Here is a 25,838-nt window from a genome sequence, read left to right as displayed (position 1 = left end):
AGAAAGACTAAGTTGGAAAGAAATACAAATAAAAGGGAAACAACGTAAAATTCAGAACAAGATCCTCAGCCTCCTCGCTCCTCGTGCCTCACAGTTTGCAAGACGACATTTTATAGCATTTGCTGTAACACGCGAAAACAGACAAGACAAAATCCGTCAGTTGATCCAGAGTGCGTCGATGGAGAAAAGAATGGGAAAGCTCACCTTGAGATCAGGCGAAGTCTCGTACTTGGCCCCAGTCGCCTTTCGCACGTCCTCTTCGGTAACACCAGCGGCGAGTTCAGTCAAGATGAGTTTCTTTGCTTGTCGGTCGACTTGGAAAATACAAACTGAGCGAGAGAAAAGGAGAGTAAGTCAGTCTAGTTGATATGAGGTGAGCGAGGAGTAGAAGAAAGCGTACGGTCGGTGATGATGGTAGAGACGCAGTTGACACCGGTTACGGGGAGAGTACATTCATCGAGAATCTTGTGCTTGCCTCCCTTCGCGACGTGATCCTGAGAAAGAGAACGGAGTCAATCACCTGCCAACACATGGAGAGAGTGTAAGAAAGTGAGCGTACCATAACGACGACGATCTTTGTTTGATCAGGGTTCGAAACCAAATCCATCGCGCCCCCCATCCCTTTAACCATTTTACCCGGAATCATGTAATTCGCCAAATCTCCATTCGCACCGACTTGCATCGCGCCCAACATCGAGACGTCTACGTGTCCACCTCGAATCATTCCGAACGACTCACACGAATCGAAAGTTGAGGCTCCGGGAAGGAGAGTAACGGTTTCTTTTCCAGCGTTGATGATGTCTGGGTCGACTTGTTCTTTCGTAGGGTATGGTCCCATACCTATGCCAGAAATCTCGTCAAACACTGCAAGGTAGAAAGCAGTAAGTGAGAGGAGAGACTGACCGAGAATACCGTTCTCGGATTGCATGTGAATAACAGTTCCAGGTTCCATGAACGTAGTAGCGAGAGTAGGCATTCCAATTCCCAAATTGACGTACATCTATACATCAATCGTCGATACCTCTCGCATCAGCTTCCAGTTGGCTCGAGCTCGAAGAGGAGAAGAGAGAATGAGAGAGAAGGGGAAAAAGCTTACACCCTCCTTGAGCTCCTTGGCAGCACGTTTCGCGATCCTCAATCGACGTTCAGCGGCTTCATCTTTCGGTTCAGTCGACGTTCCATCGTCTCGCAAAACTTCGATTTCGACACGTTTAGGGGTTTGTGATTGAACGACTCGGTTGACGCTGCAAGAAAAAACGAGTCAGTCGACATGTCGCAAGGAAGGAGAGAGAAGGGAGATGCTTACAAGACACCGGGAAGGTGAACAAAGTTAGGGTCGAAAGTTCCGACGGGAACGATTTCTTCTGCTTCGACGATCGTCATCTTTGCCGAACGAGCCATAGCTCCCGAGAAGTTTTGATTGGCGTAGCTATTGAAGGAAGTGATTCGAAAATTGAGTTATATACGCGACGACGGTTCGAGCACGTTATAACACAACTTGTGCGAAACACTTACCGGAAGATACAGTTACCATATTCATCAGCCTTCCAAACCTTGATCAACGCATAATCTCCTTTAATCGCCTCCTCCATCAAATACCCCTTCCCATTGAATTCCCTCACTTCTCTCGATTTCCCCGGGATCTCGACCTCTTTCCCTCCCTCCTTGTAACGAATCGGGATTTCTCCAGTCTGTACGGCAGTACCGTATCCTGATGGAGTGTAGAAAGCAGGGATTCCGGCTCCTCCGGCTCGACAACGCTCGGCGAGGGATCCTTGAGGGGTTAACTCGAGGGAGATTTTACCGTTCAGGTAGAGCGATTCGAAGAACTAAAACAATACAAGTCGCGAGTCAGTCTATGAAATCGAGCGTGCGACCATGTAGAGGGAGAGCCCGGGAGGGAGTTGAGCTCACTTTGTTGGCACCGAGGTAAGAAGAAATCATCTTCGAAACTTGACCCGAATGAAGTAAAGCACCTTATCGTGACCATCGCGAATGTTCTCATCAGCCTCAGTCTCCTCGAATGGGACGAATGAGAACGATCTGGGGCTCACCTAATCCGAATTTCCCAACCCCAGCATTGTTCGAAACGCAAGTCAAGTTTTTCACTTCAGGTCGTTTCGCGAGAGCTCCGATCAAAGTATCTGCAACGACGTCGTGCGATACAGAGTCAGTTGATTGTAAATCAGGGGTAAGTGAGAGGAAATGACCAACCTGCAGTTCCACACAATCCAAAACCTGAAAAAGTTATGAAGAACGAGAAAACGTTGACAAGTCAGCTCGGATTCTGTCGGGGGAAGCAGGGATACTGTTGAATGCTGATTGCTTGCGTATCGTCAAGGAGGTTGTAGACAGCGAATTGGTGGAGAAGCGGAAGATCTCATCCCGAGGTTGAACGATTCTTTCCGACAACTTCGCTGAATCCACCCTCTTGAGTCCTCCTTGTTTGCCAGCTTGTATCCCCCTCGTTGTAACGACTATCCCGTTCCCATCCAGCTCGTAGAGAGTCGTTCCTCGGAAGTCTTTCGTCTTGCCGAACAAGCCGCGGTTCAACTCACCTCCAGAAAGCACGATCGAATCCCCTTTGATATCCTTGACGGCTTCTTCCGGCGACGACCAGATTTTCGATACCGATTTCTTCACTTCGTATCGGGGGACCGTCGTCGAGAGGAGTCGGATTCGATGGAGAGGGAACTGCTGCAGCAATCAAGAACGAGTTGAGTCAGCGCGAAAGGAGGGCCAGGAGAGAGGGGGAGACTTGCGCGTGTCGGTAGCACATTGCGAGAGGTGGGGAGAAGGGAGAACATGCTGCCGGAAGTGTTGGGAAGAGGAGGAGGAGAGAGGAATCGCTCAAGCTGTGGAGCTCGAAACGGATAAATTATCTTCCTCTTCTCTCTCTTTACCGCTGCTTCCTACGCGTGCTCAGAACGTACTTGAGAGCTTCTGCACGCTGTGGAAAATGGTCGCGGTGAAACTCGAAATTCCGTAAACTTCGTCACCAGATCGCTTCTCTTTCCTCCTTTCTACCTCCAAACGCGAACGTCGACAGTATGGGTAAACGCAAGTCGAGTAAGAAACCCCAAGCGAGGATCAAGCAAGTCCTAGGTGAGCCATGTCTCCGTCTCAATCTCTTTCATCAACTATTCAGCTCATCTCTCCTCGAGCTCTCTCTTTCGGCACGTAGACAAGTCGTTCAGATGTATCTTTTGCGCTCATCAAGGTTCGGTGACTTGCAAAATGTACGGGCGACGCTCTTCCCTTTGACAGGAGATGATAGAGTAGCTAACTCGAAGGCGACGCCCGTTCAGGGACAATAAGGCTCATATCGGGAGGTTGGATTGCAAGGATTGTGGTCAATCGTATTCTGTTAGTCTTGCGTCGCTCTAGCCTCGCCGAGCTACAACTTTGACTGACTCTCGTTTCTGTCGTTTTGAACAGATGGACATCTCTCGTGAGTTTCTCTTTTCCTTCTCTCTTGTGGCCCTCCGGGCTCACAATCCCTCTATACTATAGATCTCGATCAGCCCGTCGACGTCTATTCAAGTTGGATCGATGCCGCTTCCGAAGCAAACAACGGCGGAGGAGGAGGAGCTTCGTCCTCTGGTTTCCGTCAAGCTCAAGACGATTCCGAACCTCGTGCCGCTGCATCATCATCACGGACGACCAAGAAGAAGCAACCTCAACAGAAGAAGAGGTCTCGAAAAGAAGCTGCGGATTCGAACGAGGACGAAGAGTCGGAGGAAGATGATGGAGATTTCGATCCGAGGAAGAAGAGGAGACCTGCAGCGGGATCAGATGATGAGGAACAAGGTGGAGGAGGAGATGAGGATGAGGAGGAAGAGGCACAGGAGAGCGATCAGGATTTACCAGATATGGACATTTCGAAACAAAAATCAGTGAAAAAGACGAGAGTCGTCGAGGACGAAGATGAAGATTAGGAATTGACGTTTCTCGATTGTAATACTTGTTGTTTCTCCTCTGGAAGTGTGGTAAGCGCAGAGAGAGGCAGCAAGTGACAGCAGATTATATTTTACAACAAAGGAAACGAATAGAGACAAAAAATCAATCCCTCCTCAAGTTATCCAACCTAGCCTGCAAATCGTCTAATCCACCATCTCCCGCCGCACCTGCTCCTCCTCCTCCCGCAGAAGCCGGGAACGAACTATTACTTCCAGACGATTCCCCTACTGCGACTGCTCTCCTCGCACCCGGTTCACTAACCTGATTCCTCATCGGTGTATCCGTCGGTGCCTCTCCCAATTGTTGTCCCACACTGACTCCAATCTCCGCCAAAACTTCCTCCAAGATCTTGTCCCCTTCCTCTTCTTCGCCTTCCCCTTCTTGATCTTCCATAGTATCGTCAATCGCGTCTCCCATCATTTCTTCCTTCATATCCATCATCGAAGACTCTTTCTCGAAATCTTGTAGGATCTTTGTAATTTGAGGTAGGTTCATTTGTCGAGACATTAAACTCATCGCCTACATCGAATCAACGCTCGTCAGATCTCTGCCGAGCAGGAAGGGCGAGGAGAAAGGATGACTGACCTTTGTTGCACCTCCCATAGCTTCGGCCATTTGTTGATTCGACCTCAAACTCTGTAACCTCAAACTGACGGCTTGTAACTGAGTTTTCATCGTATAAAATTTCGAAATGTATCTTCTCGTCCTCACTAAGTCCTTCGCCATCACCTTACACGATCCCTATCATATCAACCCTCTTCATCAGCTACTCTCCTTCGAGATGGAAAGGGAGAAAGGGAGAAAGGGAGAAGGGAGGAAAAAGCATTACGATTTCTCCTTTTCGGGCGCCATTCTTGATATCGAGAATCAATTTCTTCTCCTGTTGTTCCAATTTCGAACGCTCTCGATCTAGTTCACGTTGGGCTTTTTGTAAAGAACGTTGGTGTTGTCGAAGTCGTTCGGCGGGGGTTTTCGAGCGTCCAAACAAGGTTTCCTGGAGTACAAGGGCAGGGGCTCAGCAGGCGTTATGGAGTGGAGCACAGTGAGAGGAGACTCACGACGATGTTCATGCTGTTTCAGGCAGGACTTATTGAGAGTAGCGACGAGAAGAGTTCGGGATGACGAGGGGAAACTGGAAGAGGGTGTGGGGTCGTTCAAGCCTTCGGAGCGGTTTAGGGGAATGCTAGATCGAAGATTCTGATAGGAAATAGTCTGTATGGTCGGTAAGGCGACAAATCGGCGAGAGCGAGTGAATGGAGACAAGTCAAGAATCGCGAAGATCTGCTCAGCCTCCTCCCTCTCCTCTCAGATTCGTTCGATCGGTTTATGCCTCCCTCGACTCTCAGTACACCTCCTCGACCTACACCCTCGAAACCTCCCGCATCCCTGTTGAGACGAGCCGCGATCCCTCTCACAGTCATTGGAATCGTTGTCGGATCTGCGACTCTGTACCGTTCCGCCCTTCAGAAACGTTCACTAGACAAACGATCAGCTAGGAAAGACTACCCGAACCCTCTCTAGACGCATTCGATCGAGTTCATTCGTTTGCTCGTTCAACTTTCCCGCATCATCTCTCGCCTTCTTTCCCTTCACTCACTATCTACGCTTGAATCATGGCTACTCCCGGTGCACCTAATCTCGGAGCTCCCGCATCTACTTCCGCTTCCGCCTCCTCCTCCTCTGCGACTCCCGCCTCCTCTTCATCATCTCCTGGACCCGCTTTCGACCCCAAACAAGTTACAGTCATCTTTGTTCTAGGTGGACCTGGTGCAGGCAAGTCACACTATCATTCTATGCTATACCCACTCGTTCTCACGAGCTAACCTTTAACTCTCCTTTGCGTTCCTCCACGTCAATCATCTTGTTCTTCAACGTTCAATCAATTCGCCCTCTGCTTACATTCAATCCCATCTCCCTCTAATCTGAACCATCAGGTAAAGGTACTCAATGTGCACGACTCGTCCAAGAACATCAATTTGTTCATTTATCCGGTTCGTCTTCCTCCCTTTCTCGCTCCTCTCTCTCTCCCTCAACCTCAACTAACCCTCCCCCATCTCTCCTCTATCGTAGCTGGTGACTTACTCCGAGCCGAACAAGCTCGTTCGGGATCCGAATATGGAGAAATGATTAAAACCTATATCAAGGAAGGGAAGATCGTACCTATGGAAGTAACGATCAAATTACTCGAGAACGCTATGAGATCCGAATTAGAACAACCAGCGACTACCACCGAGGGAAGGAAGAAGAGGTTCTTGATTGATGGATTCCCGAGACAGATGGATCAGGCGGTTAAATTCGATGAGTCCGTCAGTGTACTCTCTCCTATTTCTCGAGAGATCTTCGCGGGAGGTGACCACTTCTCGAGTTGGATAGGTTTGCCCGTCGTCGTTGGTATTGTTCTTGGTTTGTCCGGAAAATATCTTGCAAGAACGTTTACTCGAACGAGGGAAAACTTCCGGAAGAGACGACGATAACGCTGAATCGATCAAGAAACGATTCCGTAAGTCCTTGGTTCTTTCTACTCATCTTACAGATAGATTGTGAAGTTGAAGGAGCCGAGGCTGTTACAGAAACTTTCATCAATACTTCAATGCCCGTCGTCGAGTATTATCGAAAACAAGGAAAAGTCGTCGATGTGAGATTTCCCCTCTCTCTCTCTCTTTCTCCCTTCCCTTCGAACGCTGATGCGAGCGGAAAATTGTGTGATCCGAGTAGATTGATTCATCGAAAACTATTGATCAAGTGTACGAAGAGATCGTCGAAGGCATCAAACCCGTTCTATCCGTATAAAAGCAACTCATCCCTCTCTCTCTCTCTCTCTCTCTCTTGTTCAAATACGTTCGTCGGATTTCATTCCATCTAGGTGCTTGTTAATCTATCTACCTCATTCATCCATTCGACCTCAGGCTCATTTCTTTCCTTCCGATTTGCGAGGATGGAGTTCGTCGAATCTATGAGGAGAACCGTATCGCGCGTAAATATCTTGCAAGGGATCAAGTTGTGCTCGTCTCCCCGAGGTATTGACTTGACGTCTCTCTTCAGGAGGTGGGAGCAGTATGCTCTCGCGGTGGGTTCCTTTGGCTTCGGATTCGGCGACACTCGAAACAACCTTTTTACGGCAACCTCAAGTACCGTTCATCACCAACTGCGCCCTGTCCTGAACGTTTCAACGGAGTACTCACGGATGGGGTTCGTTCGGAAGGAGTCCTTTCTCGAGCTTGGAATGGCTGCTGCTCGGAAGCAGCGCTCGCGCTCGAAAATGTCGAACCTCGACGTTCGAACTCTTCTGGCGACAAGTACGGACTTCCTGTCGACTGTATGACATTTGCTGTCAGCGAGGATGTCGGCACGAAGTGCTTCGAGGAGGAGGAAGATCGACTGACTTTTGAGGCCTTGTTCTCTCGCTGCGAGGAGTCGGAGATGTATCCTGGGTTGGGAGATTTCGGTACTTCGGGTTGCTCAGCTGGGTCAAGTCGGGGCGAACGAAGAAGCTGCGCCAAAGAGATCGGAATTGTCAGTGGAAGGGAGCCAACTCGAGGTGGATTTGGGGCAATAGCGCACGTCCTTCCAACTCTTCTTCTTCCTCAAAGTTGGCGACATGGATGATGCGGTTGCGGTCGAGGGATGAAGGCGAGGAAGAGATGAAGCGAAAAAATGTCAAGGGATCGGTGCTGAATTGAACCGTGCTGAATCGAGATCTGTACGCTAGTTCCTTCTCTCGCGTGGCTCAGTGGACGCTAAGATCGCTTTGAACAGGAGCACAGGGTCGAGGAAGCAGGACAAAGCTCGAAGGGGAGAGGAGAGCGGGACTTTCAGAAACGCAAGTGTCTATTCAACGCATCGGGGATAACATCAAGGTATGGGAACGAGGAAGAAGAGGGTCAGATTCGGTAGTAGTAACCTCCGTCGAGCGCAGGTCCACCCGTTCGAGCCGAAACGCCACTAATCAAGGCTTGTCTCCGTGAAATTCGTCGGCCCGAATGGGCGATTGAATGGTTAGGTAGCTGGATCGGAGCAGCAAGGTCAGTCAGTAAGGCTGTCTCGCGGGGGAAAGAAGCGGGAACTGACCAGGAAACCCAACCGCTGAAGAATCGTCGACGGCTCATAAAAGTCCGAAACGCGGGATGTTGTCGCGCCTGTCGGGAGGAATGTCTGCGTAGCAAGGGAGGTAGAACACTTCGTAACTCCTTTTCTCACAGAAGATATTCAGCACTCACAAAGCCGCTGAGAACCGTCTGATCTGTTGACATTTCTCGCAACCGATCCCGAATCTTGCTAATCGCTTCCCCGTTCGTATAGTCCTTTGTCGCAGTCTTGACTGCGAGGAGAAAGGTCTGTCTCCATTCTCGCAGCAGACGCTCGTTGCTCTCCTGCCCGCGTCGTTCTCGGTATTCACGAATCGCCTCCAGCAAATTATCGACTTCGTCCTTTACCTTCGCCTCGAAAACCGCTTTGGCCGTGGGACTGTCGGGGTCGAACATGGCGGATGAAGGGGATGTGGCCACAAGGATAGGGAAGGGAAGGGCGTCGGAGGAGGGAGACCAGAAAAATGGGAACGCACGGAACCCATCAAACTTCAACTCCGCTTTTCCGCGGTACGGTCTATCAATCACAGTCAATGCTTAGGGGACCAGAGCGTCCGGACCGGATTAGGAGAAGCGGATAATGGTGCCCAATGCAAGGTTGAAGTGGGCCCGGATCGAGGCAGGACGAAAAAGATGGATTTCGGATATTTCCGTCCTTCCCCAGCAGTATGGGCCTTATTCCAGGCGGAACGGGATCGAGCTAAGGCAAGACGCGACACAAAGCTAAGCGAGCGAGTCGAGAAGAAAAGCACGAAGCTTGTCCGGGCAAATCCCGAGGAGGGACCTGGCTCAATTCGTCTGTCGCGCACGCACTCTTCTTTCCCTTCTCTCTACCTCCCACCTGCTTCCTGCGCTCCGATGGGATCGATCAAACAGTACAAGGACGAACGTGAGCTCCTCTTCTCAGCTAATGCATCTCCTGTAGAAGCCGGTTCTGACCCAAACCCTTCTCGACAGTCGACCATGGTAAAGGTCCCCCTCCTTCTTCATCCCGCTACCCCTCGCTCATCGATTCACTCTGTAGCTGTGGAGAGGCAAGAGCGAGCCTTGAATACGAAGATCGGAACTGCGGAAAAGTCGGTCAAAGACGTCTTGAACGATTTCGAGAAATCACTCAACGACCGCCTCGACGATCGAAAGGACACTTTCACTATTTGAGGCTTTACTTCCTGTCTGTCTGACTCCGCACGCGACCCGACAGTGCCGTGGGTAAGTTGTGCGGCCTCCGCACAGGAAAAGTCGGCGGTCCTCTTGAAATGTCGACCAATTCTCGAAACTGGCGCAAGAGAGTGGGCAGATCTCGTCAGACAGAACAAAGCAATGCAGGATGTCATCGAAGCCGACCAGCCAAAGTGGGAAGCGGTGAGTTTTCCTCCGTTCACGGAAGTTATTCGAAACTTCGTTTTCACTGATGCGCGCTTCACTTCAGATGAGCAAGTATTTCAACGCATGCCTTGATGGTGGAGATTTGGACGCCGCCGGCCGCACAGGTTAGTCATCCCTTTCTATCCTTGAACGACGCGAGAACTGAACTATCGTATATTGTGTCAGTCATGGATCGAAAGTCTTTCTACATCTTCTTACCTGAGTTCGGATGACCGCTCACGAATGTTGCTGCTGTACAGTCTGCAAAGCGTTCGTGGATTCGGAAAACAGCGCAAGCTACGCCACTAAGCACGAGGACTTGTTCAAGTGCTGTGAGTCCGTCGCCTCACGTTTCATAGACGAGAACCTGCTAATCAGTCTGCGACACAGATCGGTACTATCACACCACGAGTCCGCCCGTCGAACCCCTGGCGCAAATGAATGAACAAACTCAGATTTTGAGCTTGGCTCTCCAAAACTCTTTCTTACCGATCTGGCTAGCACTCGAACCACTTGTAAGTCGACTCTCCTATCACGATGGGCTCCATCTGACTTCCTCCCGCCCCTGTTAGGCGAAAGCTTGGGTCGAAGCTTTGTACCAGAAGAAATATGGACCTTCCAGTCCGAGTCCTCACGGATTTAGCGACGCGCTCCGTCTTCAGCTCTGCTGGTTCACCTTCAACGATCAGGAATCCGAGCCCATTCGACACATCGCATCGGACTACGGTCGTATTTTTGGTTTCCAGGCCGACAACAATCAAGGCTGGAATAGTCTTTCGCACTCCTCTAGACATCGCAATCGCTTCCTCCCTCAAAGTCGTCTGTCGCTAGCTCTCTGAGCTCGTTTCCGTACATTTCGGGTGAAATATTCGTAGTTTTTCGTGCTATCTTCTCCTTCTGTTTCCGAGGCTGTTCCTCCCTTTACGTTATTCTCTCCCCAGCTTTTGCAATTTCCTTTTGTCGATGAATCTGCCCGGCGGCGATGCGGAGGGAATAGAAGATTGACGAGAGCGAGAGCGACGAAAGTTCGACTGTACAAATGTGAGTGAATAGCGATAGTTCAAAGTGACAGTATGAGAACAGGTCATGGTAGTAGCGGTACAAGGGAACAGACAGGACGACAAAACAGAGAAAGGTAACATACTGAAATACTGAACTCCTGAACACCAGAACAATAAAACTTACACACAAGCTCCTCTTTCGAAGCTCACGAGCTCTCCTCAACTTTGATCGGTTCCTTGTTCATTCCCAACGCTTCGAGAGTCTCCGTATGTTCGACGACGGGGGCATGTCGAGTAACCGTTTCCTGTCGGCTCAACTTCTGTCCCAATTCTTCGAATTTCGGGACCTCGATAGTATCTTTTCGTTCGAGGTGGGGGACGTCGTTCGGATCGGGAGAGTTTGCGCGAGAAGGTTGAGGAGTAAAGACGGGGAGGTTGGGTTCGTTGTGAGGAGAGGGAGGCCGAGAGATTGCAGCGCGCAGCCACTACGACAAGCGAACGAAAGGTGAGTAGCGAGCTCGATGAAGACAAGAGGAGCAGGAGACAGAGAGTCCTTACAGGGTGACGAATAGCTTCCTGAATCGACGGTCTTTTCTCTTCGTCGACCGTCAAAAGCCATCGCACAAAATGTTTCGCTGTGGAGTACTCAAACGATATCAGCATGTCGGGTTAATGATAGGCTCAGAGCAGTTGAGACTCACCGTCATCCGAAATCACATCCCAAGTTTTCGGGAAATACAATTTCGTCGTTCTAGCTTCTTCCGCCTGTTCACCCGTCTCATCAGCTTCCTCACCTATGGAGAAAGTGCTGGAAGGGACTCACGAGTTCGAAAGGGTCCGTCTTCTTGAACGGGAACCTCCCACCCATGCAACAAAACGCAATCACTCCCAAACTCCACACATCCGCTTTCAACCCATACCCGTTCCCCTGTCCCTTTCCCGACGAGATCCCTTCTCTCGGATACATTTCCGGTGCAGAGTAACCTGCGGAACCGGCGATCGTGTAGAGTCTTTCTCCGGGTGGGAGGTACGCCGCGAGTCCAAAATCGGAGATTACACAGTCGTCGTGGCCTACTTCGGGGTGAGATCCGGGTGGTGTACGATATAGAACCTATACAAAGCACGAAACTGAGTCAGACGTCGGATTTGGGAGAGGAGAGGAGGAGAAGAAGTACGTTTTCAGGTTTGAGATCTCGATGAATAATGTTCTTCTCGTGAAGATACTTGACTCCGTCCTGTTCAGAGTGAGGTCATAGTCAGTACAGCATCAGGAATCGTAGAGAGACGCTAAAGACTCACGACTAGAGCATACACAACTTCTCTCGCCTCTGCTTCCGAGAATCTTTACGCAAAACCCTAACCCGTCGTCAGTCTCATCTCCTTCCTTGCGGTATACATTGTCACATACCTATAATTCGGACTCTCGATCAAATGCTCAAACAATTCCCCTCCCGCCGCCAACTCAAAGACCAAATAATACCTTTCTTTACTTTCGAACCATTCTTTCGTTTCGATGATATGCGGATGCTTCAGTTTCAACAACGTGTTTTGTCGAAAGATTTGTTGTTCGTGATCTCGGATCTTCGCTTTCGGGATAATCTTGATCGCAAACTGACGAGCGTGACGAAAGAACGAAAGATTGCCGGGTTGAGCGAAAGGAGAGAAGGGACTTTCGTCAGCTCGCCCCGGATCAAGCACGGAATTGGGAGTACTCACATCTTGTCCATCATCTATACAAGTCGCTTTCTTCACTTCTGCGAACCCTCCGACTCCCAAAGTCTCCTTGAACTGGTAATGTCGTTTCCGATGACTGTCACATCCACCCTCAAAGATCAGCTACGAGGGTCCAGAAGGTAGATGGACGATGGTGGAACTGACTGAGATGCAGGTTGACCTGACAAGAGGTCGAGGAAATGCATAACCAAATGTCCGAGATCAAGCCCTCAGCTCTAATGTGGGGTGCGGAAAGATTAGGAGGAGAATGGGCGATTCGAGCACCAGCGGCGAGTGCTTGGTTGGAGAACTGTCCTGGAGTTGATTCAGAGATTCGAGAAAGTGGAGATGATGTCGAGAGGGGAGAATTGAAATAGCAACTTGTCGAAATTGCTTGGAAAAGTTCACTCTCTTCCCATGATCGTGACGCGGTTCATCGACTTCGACACAGAGACAATGATGAACAAAAACGGAGGATGAGATTAAACAACGGGTATCAAGAGAGTCTATAGGGGAGTCTTAAGAGGAAGGAGTTAATCCAATCGAGAGAGGTTCGTCGACGAAATTGTAGAATTCGTATCCGTAAACGATGCCAAAGATCAAGAACAGCACGGCTCCACTCAGCATCACTGCGAACGAACGAATGGTGAGTGAGCTGGATCGAGTGAGCCAGAGGAGAGTGTGAGCTTACCGTGTTTGATCGAAATGTGTTGCGAAATCCATCTTCCTCCCATAACTGCTCCTAGCGTGCACACGGAATGACCGAGAGTCGTTCCCAGTGTAACAATCCATACGTTCTATGAATCGTACAGGGACGAAAAGCTCGGTCAGTATCTTGTAAACAATCTCGCACGAACGAGGAGAGTAAACCGAGAAACTTACATGAGCGGCAGCTAGTGCGATCGTCGTGATTTGACTTCGATCACCCCATTCGGCGAGGAACGTCAAGATGAACGCCTGTACGAAAATCGGACTGAAGCACAGTTGAACCAAATTCTTCGCTCCCTCGACGATTCCTCCCTCTGCTTTCTTCCCACTTCTTGAGCTCGCCGGTAGCGGCAAATTCCCTTCTCCTTCCTCTGCGCCCTCTCCAGTCTTCTTCAACGGGATTCCCTCCTCCATATCGACGATACTACCCGTTCCATCCTCCGCTACGGCTTCCTCAACTTCCTTCTGTACCTCCCTCATCTCCTCCTCCATTTTCTCTTTCCCTTTATGACCTCCTTCCATCTCCAACCCTTCTTGTAACATCCTCGCGCCGAAAAAGAAGAACAAAACTGCCGCTGCGAGAGTCGTCCATTTCTTCGGTAGCAGCGAAGGGACGATCGTGCCGAGTAGAGCCGAGAGTAGGGACATGGTTGCGAGGGCAGAGAGAGCTCCGGCGTAGATTACGGCGCGGGAATGTCGCATTGAGAGGATTGCTGCGATAATGAATGTTCGATCTCCAATCTCACTCACGAGAATCACGGCTGCGCCAGAAGGAGAGAGTCACTCGCGTCAGTACGAGCCCTGGCTTGCCATGAGAGGTGGACGAGGAGGGGGCAGAGGAGTGAAGACTAGCGGAAACGCGATAGTCGACCGAAAGGGAGAGTGACACGTACAGATGGACCGGGTGAACCCTTCAAAGCTCGTAGGTAATGATAGATCCAGCATCTTCGTGGCAGATTGAGGTTGAAAGGGTGATGAAACGAGAGCCTAACGCGGGAGGTTGGGGGATTTTCCTATGAGACGGGGACGCTGATCTGGGGGAGATGACGCTCGTGGTAGACTTCGTCGATGAGATCGAGTCGATAGAGGGCGGTCGAGTGAGTGAGTGAGGAAAGTCAGACTGTTCAACGTGTTCCACTTGCGACTTTCGAAAATTTCTGAAGGACAAAGTGAAGCGACTTCTCTCCTCAATAGCACGCGTAGAAGATCACAGCAATGAACATGAATTGACACAGAGATATATGAGCAACAACTTATTTTTACTCCTCCATCGCCGCCAAAGCTTTCTCGTTCAACATTTCCGCTTCAGCCATTTCCATCTCTTCCGTTTCCCTCTCGAGTCGTTCCTTCAAGTCCAACAGCTCCTTGAATCGATGTTGACCTTCCCTCTCCTTCCTCTCGAGTTTATCGACCTCATCCTTCAACGCCTCGGTTCGTCTCAACATCGCTCCTTCTTCGTTCGTCGCCAATCGTGCGAAACTCTCCAACTCGATCCTACTCCTACTCAAATCTTCGTAGCCCTCGTTTAATTTCTCGGCGAGGGTCTTCGACCGAGCGATGTAACCTCCGAGGGTCAATCCGAGTTTCTTTTCCACTTTTGCCGCTTTCGCCGATTCCGAAGCCATCTTGTCCCGGTTCGCTTCGATGAGAGCTCGGAATCCGTTGATACGATCCTCCGTCGTGAGCGATTCCTTTTCGACGTATCGGTCCGACCTCGCATCGTACGCGAGTCGTTCGTACGAAGGTTTCCACGATTTTTCGAAATCTTCTTGCGAAAGGACGATCGTACGTTTGAGGACTTGTTCGCTCGCTCCAGGAAGTCCAACCGATTGAGCGATCTCGTCATGAACGAGTTTACGAGCTTGAGCGAGTTGATCGTCTTCGATTCGCGGGAGACTCGAAGTTCCTCCTCCGGCACGTTTCGATCCTCCCACAGGGTGAACGATCGAGTCGTGTTCGAGTAATCGGATCATCTCGATCGTGACCATACGTTCGACTTCTTTACGAGCTTGATCCTCCGAAGTCGGTTCCTCCTTACTTTCGAGATCGAGTTGAGCGAGTAAACGAGCGGCATCGACTTCGATCGGTCGAGGTAGACCCCTCTTGACAGATTGAGACCTCCTCTCGAGTTCCTTCTTCTCTTCGATCTCCCTCAATTCTTTCAACTTGTTCTCCCGTTCGGTTCTATCCTCGATCCTCATCGCTTTCGCAACTTCCTCACTGACTTGTTCAACTCCTTCTCCCTCCTCCTCCTCTTCGGGCAGGACCAACTCGAACTCGTTCTTCGGTTGAGGGAGCGCCGAGAACCCTTGTCTAAGTTGTCGTTTCACGTCGTGAAGTTGATCTCGAGGCGTCAATCCGAATTGTGAAGCGTTCTCGTCGTTGATGCTCAAGTTGTCCCTCATCGGAGTTCGTAAAGGAGTAGCGCCAACTCCTCCGATCGAAGAAGCGGGAGTCGCCGAAACGTCGGATTGAGCAGAAGAACCTCGGAAGGGAGTCGCGAGAGGGTTCGGAGTTGCTGCGACGGCACCTCGAGGAGTTGCGCCTTCGAATCCGGTACGGCCGTGAAGTTCGTGCATCGGAGTGTTTTCTTCACCGAGGAGAGGAGTTTGTTGAGCCGTGAGGTTTCGAAGGTTGCGAGCTTCAGCCATGACGTTGTCGTCTATTCACGAATAGAGGAGGACGTCAGTTCCGAACTACTCGAGTCAGTAGTGAGGAAGAGAACTTACGTTGAGGAGCGGTACGAGGAGTACGAGCGTTTTGAGCGTTTCCGAGGGCCGAATATTCTCCGAGTAAACCCTGACTCGCCTCGTTTTCACTCTCGTCGACCAACCCTCTCGCGTTCTCCCCAGCTCTCCCAATCTTGACCAAATCTTCCAATTCTCGTTCTCCGACTTGAGGACCAGGCAGAACCAACTTCCTCCTCTTCGAGATTTGTTGCTCCTCCCTTCTCTGTTGCAAAAGGGCGTCTTTACTCGGAACGAAGTGACTCATCGCATCGGCGTTTTGATCCTTGTTCTTCTCTTCGCGAGCTTTACGTTTCTTTTCTCGTTTGTCGTCCTCCTCGCGATCTTGCTTACGTTTACCTCCTTCGAGTTCTCGAAGAGTCTTGTTCGTAGGTGCGGCGTGTCGCCTCGCTAACTCTTCCGAAGTGTCGTAGAATCCGGCAGCGGGTTGTTTCTCGAACGGAATATCGGCCATGTAATCTGCGAAAACTCTGGTCAGTCGATGATCCGGAGGAACGGGAAACAGAGTGAAACTTACCCATTCCTCCCTTCTTCGGTTTAGCTCTCATCAGGATTCCGGCGGCTTTCAATTCTCGTTTCTTTTGCAAGATTGCCAACCTCCTCGCTTCTTCGAGTTGACGCTCTCGAGCTTTACGTTTCGCCTTCTTTCCCTGAGTATTGGCCAACCTAGCTCGTGCTTCCGACAACATTTCCTTCTCTGTAACGCCGAAAAACCTACTGAGTAAAGGCCTTTATCGGAAGGAATACTGAAAGCGAAACGAGCGTACCATCTTCATCCATATCGATGGGATCCGGACGAGCCGGTCGATTCTCTGGATCAGGATCGACTTCTCCCGGTCTCAACCTCCTCACATCGTCCGCCGAAGGTCCCGCATCGTCAACTCCCGCCAACCCCAATTCGTCGTTCTCTTGACGTTCCGCCTCGTCCAACAACTTTTGATATCGTTCGAGACATTGATTCGCGGTACGACCGACGATAGGAGCGATCGTACGCCATTGAGTCGGCATGAGTTTCGCGAGATGGAGGAGTTTCTCGTCCTCTTCTTTCGACCATTCAGTCTTTTTGATCGCGGGATCGAGCCATTCCATCCATCGTGCCTAATCATCTCGATGTGTCAACTCAGTTCCAGTAGAGAGGGAGGGGGAGATACTCACTTTGCATTGTTTGGGAGTCTTCCTGACTAGCAACGAACTGATTCGTGCCCATTGATTCTTTCCGTACTTGGAGATAGCGGCTTTAAGAATCTCATCTTCTGTATTCTTCCAGACACTGTAGGCGCGAGAGGTGGAGAAGAGTCAGTGGGCCAGAGTAATGATGAGGCGAGAGGGAGAACAGGAGACTCACCCTCCTTTGATCACGATACGGACCATGATGAGCTATGCACGGGTAGATACAGCGAGTCAGTACCGTATAACGCGAGCGCGAGAGAGGTTACGGAGGAAATGAAACGAGGTTGCGTTGGCGATCAAGTGTCGACGGGCGACGAGGTGTCACCGGAAGCGAGTGGGACGCCGTTCGACAGGTTCGAGAAACTCACAGGTACAAGCCTAGCGTTGCGGTAGAGTGTCGAGTTGAAAGGTAAAGTCGAACCCGGTTTCTCGCTCGAATTCGACAAGTTGTAATTTTGCTGTCGCTCGGCCGCTCTGAAGAGCCCTTGGAGACTATCTAATGCTTGTGGTACTTGACTGGGGCGCAAAGACAAGCGAGGAAAAATTGTTCCGACAAGTTTTGCATTTTTCTCTCTAAGATCCAGATGACAGCGAGAAAGCATGCTTAGGCAGGGAACGACCTTTGTCTATTCGCAAAGGGCTGAATCACTACGGCCATCGTTGAAGGTGTCGATTATGCCTCACAATACGCTGCCCGTAGACGTCAAAGTCTTCCTCCCTTCTAAGGTCTCATTGCCCCATCTGGACCGCTTCTTTCAAAGAGTTCTGATAAACGGTTAGGGCTTGGAGCGATGATAGATACGTGAACCTCCTTCGTATTCACACAGATGCTGCTTGATGCCCTTAGATGAATCTCCCTAATCCTTTCACCTCGAACACCGCTCCATTCTCCTCGAGCGTATACTCCAAGGCTTCTTTCCCAAACCTCGTCCGTAACCTCTCGTCCTTCCCTGTCCGCGATGTCGATTGAAGTGCGGGTCCAGGATGAATCGATAACTACGGAAAAGAGACAGTCTCAAAATCGAAGTTCTTCTCGCGCGAGAGAGAGGAAAAGAGTGGGGACTCACTTCGCCTCTGGCCTGAGAAACGAGTGACTTGAGCTCGAACCAGTAATCGCTCGTCTGTAGGGTCTTGCGAAATACGTATTGATCCGATTCGTCTTGAATGATCGGATGAGGTGAGATCGAATCAGAGTGTATCACGGATACTAGTGTTGACCGCGTCTGATCCCGGACGGATTCAAGCAGTCCATCAGGTCCCGAAGTCGCGCAGAAGGAAAACCGAGAAACTCACGGCAAGACACAATTTCTTCAAAGCCAAATTGAACTTAACGATTTTCTTCAAATCGTTCCCCATCCAACTTAACGCGCTCAGATCATCGATGATCACCAGTGTTCCCTCTGTCGTTTCGTCTTCCTCCAGCAGCGTTGAAAGGCTCGTAGAGACTGAATTGTAGATTTGCTGCAAATCTCCGTCGGATCCATCAATGAGTTCGAATTTGCCCTGACTCTTCTCTGTACTCAATTGAACACTCTGTTCATACACAAATGCATCAGTGAACCTCGCTCCCGTTAAATGGGAGTTCGAGAGAGAGGCTCACCTGTTTCTTGAGAATGTTTGTGTACTCTTGCTCGACTTCCCTGACTCCTACCAAGACTACCTTCGCTTTCCCCTTCCCCTTCGGATCCGTTGGCGTCGTGGTCTTGCGTAAAGAGCGCGAGATGAACGAGGTGAGGAGGAATAGAGATGGAGATGCTAAAGTGTCGGTAATCAAGACTGAGCAACTCGAGGGGAGGGTCGTATTGCTCCTAGAGGGTCCAGCTACTGAGCTTGTCGAGGCTCGGCTCAGAAAATCGACGGATCGTGACATGTTGAGCGACGGAAGGAAGGAGTCCTCTTTCGCTCTTCTACCCTTCACTTGACTCCGTCAAAATGGATACTTTACCTGAGGAACTCCTCATAGCGATAGCTGGTATGTCTTCTGCAGGATCCCTACGTGAAGGTGCTGATATCGCCCCGCTCCTCGCCAGATTCGGTTCAATCGGATTCTGACAGCTTCGCGGCCCAGACGACCCTTGCATGTCTCGCAAGAGTCAACAAGACGTTCTACGCGATCTGCAAGGATCGACTCTACCTCGATCCCGTCTTGGGGAACCCTAATATGGTCGGGAAGTGGATTCTCAAGTACTCGTCCCTGGTCACCCCTTCGTCCTCTCATGCGAGTCCCCAGGGCCTCGAGCATGTCGTCGTACCGAATACGGTCAGTTTTCCCTTCGTACGCTAGAGAACCGCTCGGTATTACTCACATTCGCGAAAATGCTCAGATCCGCTTCGAAAATCCCGATACGAGAATCGTCGAGACCAAAGACACTGGATTCGGACCTTTCAAGCCTCGTGCGAACCTCCCACCTGACAACGACTTCGCGCACTCGACCTTTTTCTTCCGAAAGCTCACTTCTTTCGTCGTTTCTCAAGACTACCTCATTTCCGACGAGTTCATCGTCTACCTCTGCGGCCCTTCAGGCAGCAATCGCGAAACACTCAAACACCTTTCCATCGAGTCATATCAAGGATGTTGGTTCAACAGCTACATCTTCGAAGCGTTCAGTCGAATGCCATGGACTGTTTCGGAACCGGATCATTACGGAGTAATCGACTTGATTGCTGAAGACGGTCGATGCTCGCGTGAATGTGAGATCGTCAAGGCGCATCTTGAGGATGCGGATAGCGTGTACTCTATCACGGATGAAGACTATGAAAGCATCGAACGAATGGTATACGAGTTGGCTCCATCAAACTACCGCATCTTTTTGAACCTGTCTCTTTACGACGATCAACCTCAGGCTCAAGAAAGCCTTTCGCCGATCCTCAAGTCTCGAGACGACCCTTGCCACCCATTCAAAGCCCTTCAAAGTCTGACCACCCACGTCTCCGCCACTTTCGAGCTTTACCTAATCTTCCACTCTCAACTCTTTCCCGTACTCCGTCATCTGAAGCTCCTTGGAGGGTTCGGCTGCCCCCAAGCATTGAATTACGACGTCAAATTGCTCCGTCGCTCGATCAGCGAGTAAGCTTTCTTTTTCGTCTCTTCTTCTCCTGGCTTGTTCTTCTCACAGTGTGATCTCATCGGTTATTCGGGCGATAGCTGTCCAGGGGAAATCCTAGCTCCCAGCATCTGCTCCGCTGTTATCGATGCTCACCCGAATCTCTTCGAATCATTCGAGCCGCTCACGGAAATCGAGATGGAAAGCGATCCAAAAATCGATTACTTTGGACCGAACCTCGAGAAGTTGGATCTGTCGGAATGTCGAATCGTTGAACAAGAATGAGCTGAGACAGGAGTGAAGAAGTAAGAAATTCGCTTGACGAGGAACAAGAGAGTCGGGAAACGTTGGACGAGTTCGGAGGTTTGTTGTGCTCTTTCGTTTTATCTGTTCGTGAAATGTCTCTGGAAGGCTCTCTCGTTGTGTCGGGACTCTTGACTCGGGCATACTAAGTTGAGAGAGAACGAGATAGTTTTTGCAAAAGAGAAAGCGACAACGCGAGGAGAAATTCTAAAGTAGAAACAAGGTAAAAGGGACAACGAACGAATAGACAGGTGAAATGAGGGATATGGAACGACAAGACATGAGAAACCCCTGAGTACTGACCCGTGAAAGAAAACGAAAAAGAAGAAAGCGAAATATCGGATATGAGTGCGAAGGGTGTGCGAGGCGGGCCAAAAAAAGGTATAACTGCATCTAGAGTTGCGGATATGCATGCGAGAGAGACGAGAAGGGAACATGGAGATCAAGAGGCAAGGAGAAGAACAGGAGGGGGGAGAAGAACAGGAGGGGGGAGAAGGAAAAGAAAGAGTGAATGTTAAGCTTGAACTTTTATCGTATTGTTCTGATCGAGTCCAGCGTCATCGGCCAGTGTTGTGCTGAAACCTTCTTGCGGCAGAGCAGGGGAAGGGTGAGCCGAATGTATAGGAGTTGCGGATTCGGTAACGATTCGAGGCGGAGGCGAAGAAGTGTTCAGTCGATTGAACGGTGGCGGAACTGGATACATATGAGAATCCCCTGACGAGGCGCCTGGACGTATTGTCGAAAGATCGAATGAAATGGGCGAGATAGGTGAAATCGGAGGTAATTCATTCGAGGTATTCGTTTCCTCCTCTTCCTCCTCGTCAACCGTGAACGGGAGCAGATCTCCATCTCCCACGTCTTCGTCCTCTTCATCCCTTCCCGTTTCTCGTGCAAGACTGTGGCGTCTCGTCCCTCCTTCTTCGCCGGGAGGGCTCGGACTCCTCCGTCTCGCGAGAGGAGAACTCGCCGTACTTCCGCTTCTTCCTCTTCCCGGTGTCGTCGTTTGAACCATACTGATTGGTCTACCAAGACTGATCGCACTGACTCCGTCGACGAGAGGAGAAAGAGATAGAGGAGGAGTTGAAGGACTGGGGGAACCTGGCGAAGAAGGTGAGTCGAAGGCGGGAGGCGTTTCGCCGAAATATCCATAGGCGCCGAGGTTCTCTCGAGAGGCGATGAACTTGACTTGTTCAGGTGTCGGACCATTCTTCGGGAAAACGAAAGAGGAATGAACTGAGAGTACGACAGACAATCAATCATAAGTCAGGAATCTGAGATATGAATGAAGAGTATACTCACCAAATGAACCAGGAACAGGTTCCGAGATATCCAGTGTGTTCACGCTCGTCGTACTTGCCGTTGCAAATCTCCGCAGACTCCTGCCTCCGATCGGGCTATTCGCTCCGCTCGCCGTCGCAAGACTCGGAGATCCTCCTCCTCCATTTTGACCGTACGGACTCGTCCCCGTCGATCCATTCGGCAAGAACGACGAACTCGAGTTCCTCGCTCCAAGTACCCTCTGTAGTGTCGAAGCACGCGGTCGAGAGAAATTAGGTCGAGGAGGGGAAGAAGCTCTTCTCGCCATGGCGGAAATCGGAGACGAACGAGTCGTGCGATGACCTAGGAACCCGCTTCTGGGAGGAGTCGAAGTCCCATCTCGAGATACAGTCGGAGAGAGTTGACCCGGGGGGAGATCGATCAAACCGCTTCGGGACGCGAACGGTGAAGAAGAATTCCCTCCGTAGGGATTCCTCGAAGACATTCTGACGAGGGACTCACTCGCGGAACGTGGTCGACTAGGGGGTAACGGGCTCGGAGAGAGGGAGGAAGAAACGATGCCGTGATCTTCTGAAGCCGAGTTGTCGAAACTGGGTCGAACGAATTCACTCGCTGAATCCTCCACTTCTAGCTCTTCGTTCCTCCTCCTTTCGGGTGAGTCCCCTTCATCCTCATCATCAGAGACGTTGTCGACTTCGATCGTTGGCGAGAGGGTCAATTCGAGCCTGGACGAGCTCATCGAAAGATCCGTCGTTTGATGCTTGAACAAACTCATTTCCTGATCTCTAGGTTCTTCCGAGCTGAGCATTCGACATGCTGCCTTCAGTTCTGCGTCGTTTCCGAACTGAGGCTGTGGGAAGCTCACTAGATTGGTAATCCCACGGGACTCGCCGTTCTCCTTCTCCTCCTCGTTCTCCTCTGCCTCTGCTGTCCGATCGGTCTATCACTCACCGTCACTCCCGACGGTGGTGGTCTATGACCCCTCGTTGGATTCCCTCCTGATGGCCATTCGTATTCATTCGAAGAAGGAGTCGAAGTACCTCCCGAACGAGTTCCACCAGTCGACGAAACTCGGTTCCCTCTTCTTTCTGCACGTTCTCGATCTAGTTGAGCATGGCCTTCGTGTGTGAAATACTACCAAACAGCAATCGAGGGTAATCAGTTTCCGGAGTGACAAAGGGATGAAAGCGTTCGGAATGTCGAGTGAAACTGGTTCGCGTCAAACTTCTGCCGAAGAGAGAGGGGAGAGCTCACCTTTTTAAGTATGAACGTAACTTTGCGCATGGCTCATCGAGCTCGGCAAAGACTATTGGAGGAGGTTGAGGTTTGATCCGAGAAAGCCGAGAGAGAAGAAGAGAGGGGAAGGAAAGAGGGGGTACGGGGCCGAGGTCGAAGAGAGGTACTGGGAACGAAAGCGAGTGGAAGCCGAGTGTATCGGTCTTGAGGAGTAACGCGTCAAGTGGAGTCGTGAGAAGAGGTGAAGAGTGAAAGAGCTGACTTTCGCACTCGGAAGTCGAGCCGAAAACCCTCGTTTCGGTTTCGGTGTTACTGCGTTTCGAACTGCGTCGTTTTCGCTGCGAACGAACCTGTGCTCACGGCGATGATGTTCTGCTCGATGGATGACGGTAAGGGACGGACCGCAACATGCACTCAGAAAAATTGCGAAGGGATGTCCGTGAAAGGTCGACCGCACGACTCTGCGAACTGCTCGGAAAGAGGTCTGCGATGCAGAGATAGACTTGACGTCGTGAACATCCTCGCTGCAGGATCCGTACGATGCTTCCGCCGGTCGTGTGAGCTTCCAATCCAGTTTTCCTTCCATTGCTTTTCTTGTTCGCCTCAATCCTGATTCCCACAACTCAACGCAAATCCAGTAGCGAGGTACAGGGTACCGACGCCCTCGTCCCACCTCTCGAAACGTAAGCACGAGAAGGGAAAGGAAGAGAAAAACAGGGTTATTACACAAACTGCCCTCTCCATTTTCACAACCAAAAAATTCCCACGAACGACGCTTACGCTTAAGCTTAAGCGCGCATTCCAACGACGTTGCGACGAGCGGGACGACCCTCGAAAGCGGCGGAAGGAGCGACAACGTTGACGGGGAGGGAATCGAAACCGAGCGACTTGAGGAGATCCTATTTGAATCGAAATTCTCAGGGTCAGTGGTCTGACTCGAATGGAGGAGAAAGGAAGTGGGGTAGGTACCTTGGTGTCGGGGTCGACTTCGAGAGGGACACCTTGGGTGTCGAGAGCAGAAACCTCGGGAACTGAGAAATTCAAAATCGAAAACTTAGGTCAGTTGACGGCACTCGCTTGCTAAACAAGCACCTCGAGAAAGTGTGTAGCGTACCGTAGTTGTCCTTGCGTTCACGCTCCTCCTCTTGAAGCTTGAAGGAGATACCGCGAACGGGTCCCTTTTGAATTCGCTTCATGAGGTGAGTAGTGAATCCGGCAATCTTGTTGCGGAGACGCTTCGAGGGGATAATCGCAACCTCATCGCAGATCTTCTTGTTGGTGTGGCTACATAATGTCAATCGGGGTCAGTTCTCGGCGTAGAGAGAGAAAAGGGAAATGAGAACTTACAAGTCAAGGGTCAAGCGAGGGTAGTACTTCTCGATGACGACGCGGGAAGCACGCTTGACGGTCTTGGTACGAACTCGGCCCCTATCAACGTGACATAGACAGATCGTCAGCACGTTCGGACAGAGAGTCGGTTCGGGAGTGAGAATTGCTGAAGTTGTGAATTTCGGATGTCGTCTGTTCTGGTCCCTGAGCTGCTCATTCCTGCTTGTTTGAGCCCTGCAGTACGCTCAATCTAGCGCCTGCTGTATCCCGTTCCTTCATAAGTAACCTTTTCAATCCCTCCTAATCGTGACCCAGCCTCATCTCGTCTCCTTCCCCGAGTTCTGATCCGTTCCGCATCTAGCCTGAACTATTCTGTCCCATTCGAGCAGCTCTTTCATTCCATCTACACAATGGCTGGACGGGCGAGGTTGAAGAGTGTCGAAAATCCTTCTGAGGATCAAGGTCGAGTCGGCATCGTCGGTCGGTTCGAGGGGGCGTAGGGCGGCATGCAAGATCATAGTAGCGAGGTCTCTGCCTTACATATTGAAGATCTGCGGGTGAAAACTGTAGAGGATTCAACGAGGGGAAAAAGAGACTTTGAAAAAGTTGCTCCCTCTCCTCGAAAAACCCGCTGCTCTCTCCTTCTCTTCTTCTTCTTCGTTGCGTCTTTACCCTCCGATTCAGCCAAACAGCAGGTGAGTAAGTTCAACCTCTCGAGCGCCGCGCACTCCACTCGCCCTCCGTCCCTCCCTCTCCCTCTCCGTTGGACCTCTGAGAACTCACCCTCTTCCCTCTCTCTCTCGATCGTCTACAGGATTACTTCCTAGCACTCTTCTCGCTCCCACTTTTTCGACCAGCTCTTTGCACACCGAAACCCAACCACTTTCGGTACGCATTAGAGTTCCAGCATTTTACCCAAAAGTCCTGAAACGGCACCAGTCCTCCCCTCAAACGCGAATCGACCCGCATGCGACCCTTCCACTAGTCCGATTATATGAATGGTCTTTGAGCTGGAAGGGCTCGATCGGGTTGAGACTCGACACGGAATTATGTGAACAATGATTTTCTGACGGTATTCTTCTTTCTTTCTTTGCTCTCTGCTCCTGCTTTGATCGACAATAGCCATGCGTGTTTCCGTCCTCGTGAGTTACTACCCTCTTCCTGCGAACCTAAGGCGGAAGAAACTGACGGTCGAGTGAGAATAGGCCGATTGCCTCAACAACATCCACAACGCTGAGAAGCGTGGAAAGCGTCAAGTTCTCGTTCGTCCTTCCTCCAAGGTTATCGTTCGATTCCTTACCGTTATGCAAAAGCACGGCAAGTCCACCTGCACTCTCTCTCATTCGTCCCAGTTCCGAACTAATTTTCATAATTTTGAATTTGTAGGTTACGTTGAAGAGTTCGAGGAGATTGACGACCACCGATCTGGCAAGATCGTCGTTCAACTCAACGGTCGTATCAACAAGTGCGGAGTCATCTCGCCCCGATTCAACATTCAATTGTCTCAAATTGAAAACTGGGTCAACTTGTTGATGCCCGCCCGTTCGTTCGGTTACATCATCTTGACCACTTCGGCCGGTATCATGGACCACGAAGAGGCTCGTCGCAAGCATGTTGCTGGAAAGATCCTCGGTAAACTTTTCCCTACCCTCCTTCTTTCCGACGAGATTTTCGTGTTTCTGACTTCGTTTTGCCTTTTGCGCTCTACAGGATTCGTCTACTAAACTAGTCGATCATCTGCTTGATTTGACCTGGCTGCTTATGTTCCAAGGGGTTATCTCTCTGTTAGAGGGCTGAAGAACGAAAATCAAAATCTGAGATCGTTCTTTGAAAAATTTGTTGTTGAAACGATAACCTATTTTCTTTGACGGTCTCATTTCATTACGGTCGCTCGTTTCT

The 25,838-nt window shown here is 50.6% G+C and overlaps 15 protein-coding genes across 15 annotated transcripts; 5 read left to right on the top strand and 10 right to left on the bottom strand.

Moving 5' to 3' along the window:
- Positions 1-110: 110 nt before the first annotated feature.
- On the bottom strand, positions 111-2,779 carry JCM6883_005098 (3-oxoacid CoA-transferase; the record flags this gene model as incomplete). Its single annotated transcript, XM_076631657.1, has 13 exons — positions 111-122; positions 205-329; positions 401-494; positions 560-840; positions 904-1,000; positions 1,097-1,244; positions 1,307-1,429; positions 1,516-1,829; positions 1,915-1,976; positions 2,055-2,144; positions 2,215-2,238; positions 2,559-2,697; positions 2,759-2,779. 13 exons carry the CDS (start codon positions 2,777-2,779, stop codon positions 111-113), a joined length of 1,530 nt encoding a protein of 509 aa, XP_076488474.1.
- Positions 2,780-3,050: 271 nt separating this feature from the next.
- ELF1 (Elf1p) lies at positions 3,051-3,938 on the top strand (the record flags this gene model as incomplete). Its single annotated transcript, XM_076631656.1, has 5 exons — positions 3,051-3,105; positions 3,185-3,239; positions 3,309-3,366; positions 3,439-3,451; positions 3,514-3,938. 5 exons carry the CDS (start codon positions 3,051-3,053, stop codon positions 3,936-3,938), a joined length of 606 nt encoding a protein of 201 aa, XP_076488473.1.
- Positions 3,939-4,062: 124 nt separating this feature from the next.
- On the bottom strand, positions 4,063-5,030 carry DID4 (ESCRT-III subunit protein DID4; the record flags this gene model as incomplete). The annotated part of the gene is made up of 4 exons (XM_076631655.1): positions 4,063-4,479; positions 4,546-4,701; positions 4,790-4,954; positions 5,019-5,030. 4 exons carry the CDS (start codon positions 5,028-5,030, stop codon positions 4,063-4,065), a joined length of 750 nt encoding a protein of 249 aa, XP_076488472.1.
- Positions 5,031-5,573: 543 nt separating this feature from the next.
- URA6 (bifunctional uridylate/adenylate kinase) lies at positions 5,574-6,750 on the top strand (the record flags this gene model as incomplete). Its single annotated transcript, XM_076631654.1, has 6 exons — positions 5,574-5,733; positions 5,895-5,951; positions 6,031-6,266; positions 6,334-6,460; positions 6,531-6,595; positions 6,676-6,750. The coding sequence occupies 6 exons, from the start codon at positions 5,574-5,576 to the stop codon at positions 6,748-6,750; spliced, it is 720 nt and encodes a 239-aa protein (XP_076488471.1).
- Positions 6,751-7,073: 323 nt separating this feature from the next.
- Positions 7,074-7,560, bottom strand: JCM6883_005094 (uncharacterized protein; the record flags this gene model as incomplete). The annotated part of the gene is made up of 3 exons (XM_076631653.1): positions 7,074-7,274; positions 7,344-7,451; positions 7,522-7,560. 3 exons carry the CDS (start codon positions 7,558-7,560, stop codon positions 7,074-7,076), a joined length of 348 nt encoding a protein of 115 aa, XP_076488470.1.
- A 281-nt stretch (positions 7,561-7,841) lies between these two features.
- JCM6883_005093 (uncharacterized protein) lies at positions 7,842-8,441 on the bottom strand (the record flags this gene model as incomplete). Its single annotated transcript, XM_076631652.1, has 3 exons — positions 7,842-7,964; positions 8,029-8,112; positions 8,178-8,441. 3 exons carry the CDS (start codon positions 8,439-8,441, stop codon positions 7,842-7,844), a joined length of 471 nt encoding a protein of 156 aa, XP_076488469.1.
- Positions 8,442-9,365: 924 nt separating this feature from the next.
- JCM6883_005092 (uncharacterized protein) lies at positions 9,366-10,241 on the top strand (the record flags this gene model as incomplete). Its single annotated transcript, XM_076631651.1, has 6 exons — positions 9,366-9,407; positions 9,475-9,535; positions 9,671-9,742; positions 9,801-9,925; positions 9,983-10,139; positions 10,201-10,241. The coding sequence occupies 6 exons, from the start codon at positions 9,366-9,368 to the stop codon at positions 10,239-10,241; spliced, it is 498 nt and encodes a 165-aa protein (XP_076488468.1).
- Positions 10,242-10,617: 376 nt separating this feature from the next.
- JCM6883_005091 (serine/threonine-protein kinase) lies at positions 10,618-12,330 on the bottom strand (the record flags this gene model as incomplete). Its single annotated transcript, XM_076631650.1, has 9 exons — positions 10,618-10,896; positions 10,970-11,046; positions 11,113-11,176; positions 11,235-11,522; positions 11,587-11,646; positions 11,711-11,753; positions 11,820-12,022; positions 12,128-12,221; positions 12,290-12,330. 9 exons carry the CDS (start codon positions 12,328-12,330, stop codon positions 10,618-10,620), a joined length of 1,149 nt encoding a protein of 382 aa, XP_076488467.1.
- A 313-nt stretch (positions 12,331-12,643) lies between these two features.
- Positions 12,644-13,777, bottom strand: GDT1 (putative ribosome biosynthesis protein GDT1; the record flags this gene model as incomplete). The annotated part of the gene is made up of 4 exons (XM_076631649.1): positions 12,644-12,753; positions 12,816-12,921; positions 13,007-13,593; positions 13,726-13,777. The coding sequence occupies 4 exons, from the start codon at positions 13,775-13,777 to the stop codon at positions 12,644-12,646; spliced, it is 855 nt and encodes a 284-aa protein (XP_076488466.1).
- Positions 13,778-14,091: 314 nt separating this feature from the next.
- JCM6883_005089 (uncharacterized protein) lies at positions 14,092-16,950 on the bottom strand (the record flags this gene model as incomplete). Its single annotated transcript, XM_076631648.1, has 6 exons — positions 14,092-15,494; positions 15,562-16,038; positions 16,097-16,276; positions 16,347-16,677; positions 16,735-16,849; positions 16,925-16,950. The coding sequence occupies 6 exons, from the start codon at positions 16,948-16,950 to the stop codon at positions 14,092-14,094; spliced, it is 2,532 nt and encodes an 843-aa protein (XP_076488465.1).
- A 642-nt stretch (positions 16,951-17,592) lies between these two features.
- Positions 17,593-18,619, bottom strand: JCM6883_005088 (uncharacterized protein; the record flags this gene model as incomplete). The annotated part of the gene is made up of 4 exons (XM_076631647.1): positions 17,593-17,745; positions 17,817-17,972; positions 18,043-18,282; positions 18,350-18,619. 4 exons carry the CDS (start codon positions 18,617-18,619, stop codon positions 17,593-17,595), a joined length of 819 nt encoding a protein of 272 aa, XP_076488464.1.
- A 62-nt stretch (positions 18,620-18,681) lies between these two features.
- Positions 18,682-20,078, top strand: JCM6883_005087 (uncharacterized protein; the record flags this gene model as incomplete). The annotated part of the gene is made up of 4 exons (XM_076631646.1): positions 18,682-18,721; positions 18,780-19,009; positions 19,074-19,816; positions 19,895-20,078. The coding sequence occupies 4 exons, from the start codon at positions 18,682-18,684 to the stop codon at positions 20,076-20,078; spliced, it is 1,197 nt and encodes a 398-aa protein (XP_076488463.1).
- A 532-nt stretch (positions 20,079-20,610) lies between these two features.
- Positions 20,611-22,658, bottom strand: JCM6883_005086 (uncharacterized protein; the record flags this gene model as incomplete). The annotated part of the gene is made up of 4 exons (XM_076631645.1): positions 20,611-21,329; positions 21,396-22,174; positions 22,240-22,508; positions 22,629-22,658. 4 exons carry the CDS (start codon positions 22,656-22,658, stop codon positions 20,611-20,613), a joined length of 1,797 nt encoding a protein of 598 aa, XP_076488462.1.
- Positions 22,659-23,398: 740 nt separating this feature from the next.
- Positions 23,399-24,457, bottom strand: JCM6883_005085 (uncharacterized protein; the record flags this gene model as incomplete). Its single annotated transcript, XM_076631644.1, has 5 exons — positions 23,399-23,509; positions 23,580-23,641; positions 23,725-23,894; positions 23,958-24,038; positions 24,360-24,457. 5 exons carry the CDS (start codon positions 24,455-24,457, stop codon positions 23,399-23,401), a joined length of 522 nt encoding a protein of 173 aa, XP_076488461.1.
- Positions 24,458-25,063: 606 nt separating this feature from the next.
- JCM6883_005084 (uS8 family ribosomal protein) lies at positions 25,064-25,663 on the top strand (the record flags this gene model as incomplete). The annotated part of the gene is made up of 4 exons (XM_076631643.1): positions 25,064-25,081; positions 25,145-25,256; positions 25,326-25,571; positions 25,650-25,663. The coding sequence occupies 4 exons, from the start codon at positions 25,064-25,066 to the stop codon at positions 25,661-25,663; spliced, it is 390 nt and encodes a 129-aa protein (XP_076488460.1).
- Positions 25,664-25,838: the final 175 nt, after the last annotated feature.

This window comes from Sporobolomyces salmoneus (assembly GCF_050403485.1).
Source record: "Sporobolomyces salmoneus JCM6883 DNA, S_salmoneus_JCM6883_v1_ctg18, whole genome shotgun sequence".
Taxonomy (NCBI): Eukaryota; Fungi; Basidiomycota; class Microbotryomycetes; order Sporidiobolales; family Sporidiobolaceae; genus Sporobolomyces; species Sporobolomyces salmoneus.
This window is presented reverse-complemented; position numbering and strand designations above follow the sequence as displayed.